The sequence below is a fragment of the Ciona intestinalis genome, unplaced genomic scaffold (assembly GCF_000224145.3).
Source record: "Ciona intestinalis unplaced genomic scaffold, KH HT000141.2, whole genome shotgun sequence".
Classification (NCBI taxonomy): Eukaryota; Metazoa; Chordata; class Ascidiacea; order Phlebobranchia; family Cionidae; genus Ciona; species Ciona intestinalis.
In genome coordinates this window covers 57,305-61,951 of record NW_004190463.2, presented here as the reverse complement: position 1 = coordinate 61,951, position 4,647 = coordinate 57,305, and the positions used below count along the sequence as shown (strand labels likewise).

At 38.1% G+C, this 4,647-nt stretch overlaps 1 protein-coding gene and 8 non-coding genes across 9 annotated transcripts in view; all 9 read left to right on the top strand.

Annotated features, from left to right (window-relative positions):
* Positions 1–2,110, top strand: part of LOC113475185 (probable palmitoyltransferase ZDHHC1) — a 2,962-nt gene extending 852 nt beyond the window's left edge. The window contains exons 3-6 of the mRNA XM_026839028.1: positions 385–566; positions 958–1,059; positions 1,525–1,637; positions 1,899–2,110. Of these exons, the coding sequence (XP_026694829.1) occupies positions 385–566; positions 958–1,059; positions 1,525–1,637; positions 1,899–2,026 (525 nt within the window). The 3' untranslated portion in view covers positions 2,027–2,110. The remainder of the gene's footprint in view (positions 1–384; positions 567–957; positions 1,060–1,524; positions 1,638–1,898) is intronic.
* Positions 2,111–3,148: 1,038 nt separating this feature from the next.
* trnaq-cug lies at positions 3,149–3,220 on the top strand. Its single transcript has one exon. It is a non-coding gene; the product is annotated as a tRNA-Gln (tRNA).
* A 61-nt stretch (positions 3,221–3,281) lies between these two features.
* trnaq-cug lies at positions 3,282–3,353 on the top strand. The gene has a single exon. It is a non-coding gene; the product is annotated as a tRNA-Gln (tRNA).
* Positions 3,354–3,421: 68 nt separating this feature from the next.
* On the top strand, positions 3,422–3,493 carry trnaq-uug. The gene has a single exon. It is a non-coding gene; the product is annotated as a tRNA-Gln (tRNA).
* Positions 3,494–3,690: 197 nt separating this feature from the next.
* trnaq-cug lies at positions 3,691–3,762 on the top strand. The gene has a single exon. It is a non-coding gene; the product is annotated as a tRNA-Gln (tRNA).
* Positions 3,763–3,830: 68 nt separating this feature from the next.
* On the top strand, positions 3,831–3,902 carry trnaq-cug. The gene has a single exon. It is a non-coding gene; the product is annotated as a tRNA-Gln (tRNA).
* Positions 3,903–4,103: 201 nt separating this feature from the next.
* trnaq-uug lies at positions 4,104–4,175 on the top strand. The gene has a single exon. It is a non-coding gene; the product is annotated as a tRNA-Gln (tRNA).
* Positions 4,176–4,374: 199 nt separating this feature from the next.
* Positions 4,375–4,446, top strand: trnaq-uug. The gene has a single exon. It is a non-coding gene; the product is annotated as a tRNA-Gln (tRNA).
* Positions 4,447–4,513: 67 nt separating this feature from the next.
* On the top strand, positions 4,514–4,585 carry trnaq-uug. The gene has a single exon. It is a non-coding gene; the product is annotated as a tRNA-Gln (tRNA).
* The last annotated feature ends 62 nt before the right edge of the window (positions 4,586–4,647 follow it).

Sequence of the window (4,647 nt, the reverse complement as noted above, 5' to 3'; positions counted from 1 at the left end):
CAAAGTGTCATACATGGCAACTCGTAAGCTGGCACGAGGTGTTAAACCCGTGTGATAACGACTGTCGTTTTTCGGCCACGCGAGGATAAAGTAAGTTACATTCATTCATTCACTTACACGTTTACATGGCTACTTACCGCACAAAAGCTTTATATGAACGTTACAGTACGTTATACAGTAAGGTGGGGGAAGATGATGGGACATCTTTAGCACATACTGTGCAAATATCCTGATCGTGTTTTAAACAATTAACAACGGTTTATGGGAGTCGCGAGGATACAGCTTTATTAATCTTTGAATTTTTTTTATTTACTACTAAATGGCACGAGAAAATTGAATGAACAGGTGTTCCATCCTCCCCCACTCTACTATACTTCTTTGCAGGTGATTGGGTTAATCCTGGTGGTCCTCGTATTTCTTTTGTTCCTTGGAGCACATAAAGATCCCGCACTTGAAGTTTGTCTGCCGCATATTTATGATAAAACAAGGGCGGTCCCCAAATTTGATCGTACGCAGCGCCCCCACGTGATTATGGACGACTTTTGTTGCCTTTGTGACGTCGAAGTGTAAGTTTTGTATGTTACGTCATAATATTCCTTTTAATCTTGCTTTAATTCTTTCGTATATAAACATACGGACTATGTTCAGCCATGTCACACGTATTAAAAATAATAATGCCAACATAGCGGACACAAGGAAAGCAAAATGCATTAATTAATAGCTATAGTATATAGTGATGTAATGGATGCTGTCAGCACATATTATTATATTCCTTTAATCATGCTTTTAAAAATTAACAACGCTCTTTTAGATACACAAGGATATGGTTAAATAATTCTGGAAAAAATTGTTAACTACCAAATTGGACGATTAAAAATAATGAAAACAGTAACCATCTTATTCCGACATACAAATATAATAAATCTTTCTACCTCAATAAAACACGAACCTTCGCAGGAAAGTTGGCACGAAACATTGTCGTCTATGTAACAAATGCATCGACGGTTACGATCATCACTGCAAGTGGCTCAATAACTGTGTGGGCTCCAAAAACTACAAGTGAGTTAAATAAGCCAACTTAAGAAGGACCTACTCATTCAGAATAAAATATCGGAGATATTTAACACACGTGGTCTCCTGCTTCATCAATAAACTCCCGCGCCGTGGCAAAGCGCCTTCCCTAACCCAGGGGTTAGGGGGTACAACGCTCGTCGCTGCTACCACTGTAGGCATATGTGTACCGATTACTAATGAGTTGTCCAAATTATCAGCAATACGTGAAATATTCACCCACAAAGTAACTACATGGTTACTCGTAAGCTGACACAAGGTGTGTGAAACAGTACACCCAAAAACGAATTCATTCAAAATAACCTAGATTTGTTTTAACCTATTACTCTGCAACAATTAGACTCGAAACAAGAGCATGGAATTCTGCTTGCTTTCTCCCATTAAAAGCTTTGCGAGCGTGTCAATGTTTATTATAACCTTCCCTTACCACCAAACCCACTTCGTTCCTTACAGGTTATTTATCTTCGCTGTTGGTGTCGCAGTTGTTGGTATCTTAATCATGACCGCTGTTTCGGTGTTCGCATTTATTTCCACCTACGTGCCCATTAAAACGACCCCAACTTCAGGTGATCTATGCGTGTTTAATGGTTGTATTTTTATCTTGCGATAAAACATCAAATGTTTTTACCTTTAAAAATGATAATGACAGTTTTTGTTAATTTTATCCGACTGAAAATTACCCTTGCCCAACGACACATAGATGTAACCATAATCATGACAGAAATAAAGCTATAGCCCTATATCCATGAAAACAGGGTAAGCGCGACAACCACTGTAAAAAAACAGGATTAGCCGACATATATTTATGTCCATAAATTACTTGCCAGGAGCTTGGTGGATGTACGAATACAAGTTGGAATGTCGGCTGTTGATTGTATTTAAGTTTTGTCTTGAATTGACTGGAATATACTTGTGGATACCTTTGCTATGGTACAACTACACATCACCCCGATGACGATACATGGAAATACAAACACTATATGATTAACGTCATAATGACATAACCGAGGCAATGGCACTTATAACCAACTATGGAACACACGTGTTACGGGTGTATAATATTGGTTGGGATTTGTTCAAATACACATTTACTTCACTGTATACAAAGTGCTGGCGTATATATTAATTCAGCTACAACTTCTGTAAAAGGCGAATAAGGAAACAGATTTCAAATTACAGCGAACTTTTTTACGACAAATATAATCAATTTTAGATTAAAAAAAGTTAGGAATTAAAATCACTACAAACACTTCAACAGATCTCGTCGTGTAACGGTTATCACTTTGGGCTTTGAATCCAGCAATCCGAGTTCAAATCTCGGCGGGACCTCTTCTATCACTCATTGAATGCATTTTAGATTTAAAAAAAAAACATTTAAAAACAGGACAGAAACGCATAAGCAGGTCCCGTGGTGTAACGGTTATCACTCTGGGCTTTGAATCAAGCAATCCGAGTTAAAATCTCGGCGGGACCTCTTCTAGTATAGTACAATAGGGGAAGATGGGACACTTAAGCACATATTGCCAAATATTTCCCAAATTAAAATAGATGACGGTTTTTCGGTAATACCACGAATAAGTACTATCATTTCTTTATTAATTGACACCAATTTAGGAAAATATAATAAAACACACGAGGAGTTATTTAGCGATCCGCACAACAGGTGGAATTTTACAAATTCGAAAACACACAGGATAAGATGGGACAGTTTAAAATCATTGTTAATTTTAATTATTAAGTCTATTTATAAATAGGAATATACGTAAATAACACGAAATGATACTGTACGTTTTGAAAATAGATCTAAACATTTTTTTTCTTGCCCTATTGCTATAGTTTTTAACATGTTACCTATATATATTATATAACTGCATAACAATTGGTATTGTTTGAACGACAATGGGTAATGTTCGAACATCTATGGTCATATATTGTATCCTACAATTTTGTAACGGTTATCACTCTGGACTTTGAATCCAGCAATCCGAGTTCAAATCTCGGCGGGACCTCTTCTATTACTCATTGAATACATTTTAGATTAGTAAAACGTTTAAAAACGCGACGTAACATATCAACAGGTCCCGTGGTGTAACGGTTATCACTCTGGACTCTGATTCCAGCAATCCGAGTTCAAATCTCGGCGGGACCTATTCAATTACTAATTGAATACATTTTAGATTAGAAAAACGTTTAAAACACGCGAAACAACAGGTCCCGTGGTGTAACGGTTATCACTCTGGACTCTGAATCCAGCAATCCGAGTTCAAATCTCGGCGGGACCTCTTCTATTGATCATTGAATACATTTTAGATCAGTAAACGGTTTAAAAACGCGACGAAACATATCAACAGGTCCCGTGGTGTAACGGTTATCACTCTGGACTTTGATTCCAGCAATCCGAGTTCAAATCTCGGCGGGACCTCTTCAATTACTCATTGAATACATTTTAGATTAGAAAAACGTTTAAAAACGCGACACAGGTCCCGTGGTGTAACGGTTATCACTCTGGACTTTGAATCTAGCAATCCGAGTCCAAATCTCGGCGGGACCTCTTCTATTACCCATTGAATACATTTTAGATTAGTAAAACGTTTAAAAACGCGACGAAACATATCAACAGTTCCCGTGGTGTAACGGTTATCACTCTGGACTCTGAATCCAGCAATCCGAGTTCAAATCTCGGCGGGACCTCTTCAATTACCCATTGAATACATTTTAGATTAGTAAAACGTTTAAAAACGCGACGAAACATATCAACAGTTCCCGTGGTGTAACGGTTATCACTCTGGACTCTGAATCCAGCAATCCGAGTTCAAATCTCGGCGGGACCTCTTCTATTATCATTGAATACATTTTAGATTAGTAAAACGGTTTAAAAACGCGACGAAACATATCAACAGGTCCCGTGGTGTAACGGTTATCACTCTGGACTTTGATTCCAGCAATCCGAGTTCAAATCTCGGCGGAACCTCTTCTATTACTCATTGAATACATTTTAGATTAGTAAAACGTTTAAAACACGCAGATCAACCGGTCCCGTGGTGTAACGGTTATCACTCTGGACTTTGAATCCAGCAATCCGAGTTCAAATCTCGGCGGGACCTCTTCAATTACTCATTGAATACATTTTAGATTAGTAAAACGTTTAAAAACGACATATCACAGGTCCCGTGGTGTAACGGTTATCACTCTGGACTTTGAATCCAGCAATCCGAGTCCAAATCTCGGCGGGACCTCTTCAATTACTCATTGAATACATTTTAGATCAGTAAAACGTTTAAAACACGATGAAACATATCAACAGGTCCCGTGGTGTAACGGTTATCACTCTGGACTTTGAATCCAGCAATCCGAGTTCAAATCTCGGCGGGACCTCTTCTATTACTCATTGAAAACATTTTAGATTAGTAAACGTTTAAAAACGCGACGAAACATATCAACAGGTCCCGTGGTGTAACGGTTATCACTCTGGACTTTGAATCCAGCAATCCGAGTTCAAATCTCGGCGGGACCTCTTCTATTACTCATTGAATACATTTTAGATTAGTAAAACGTTTAAAAACGCGACGTAACATA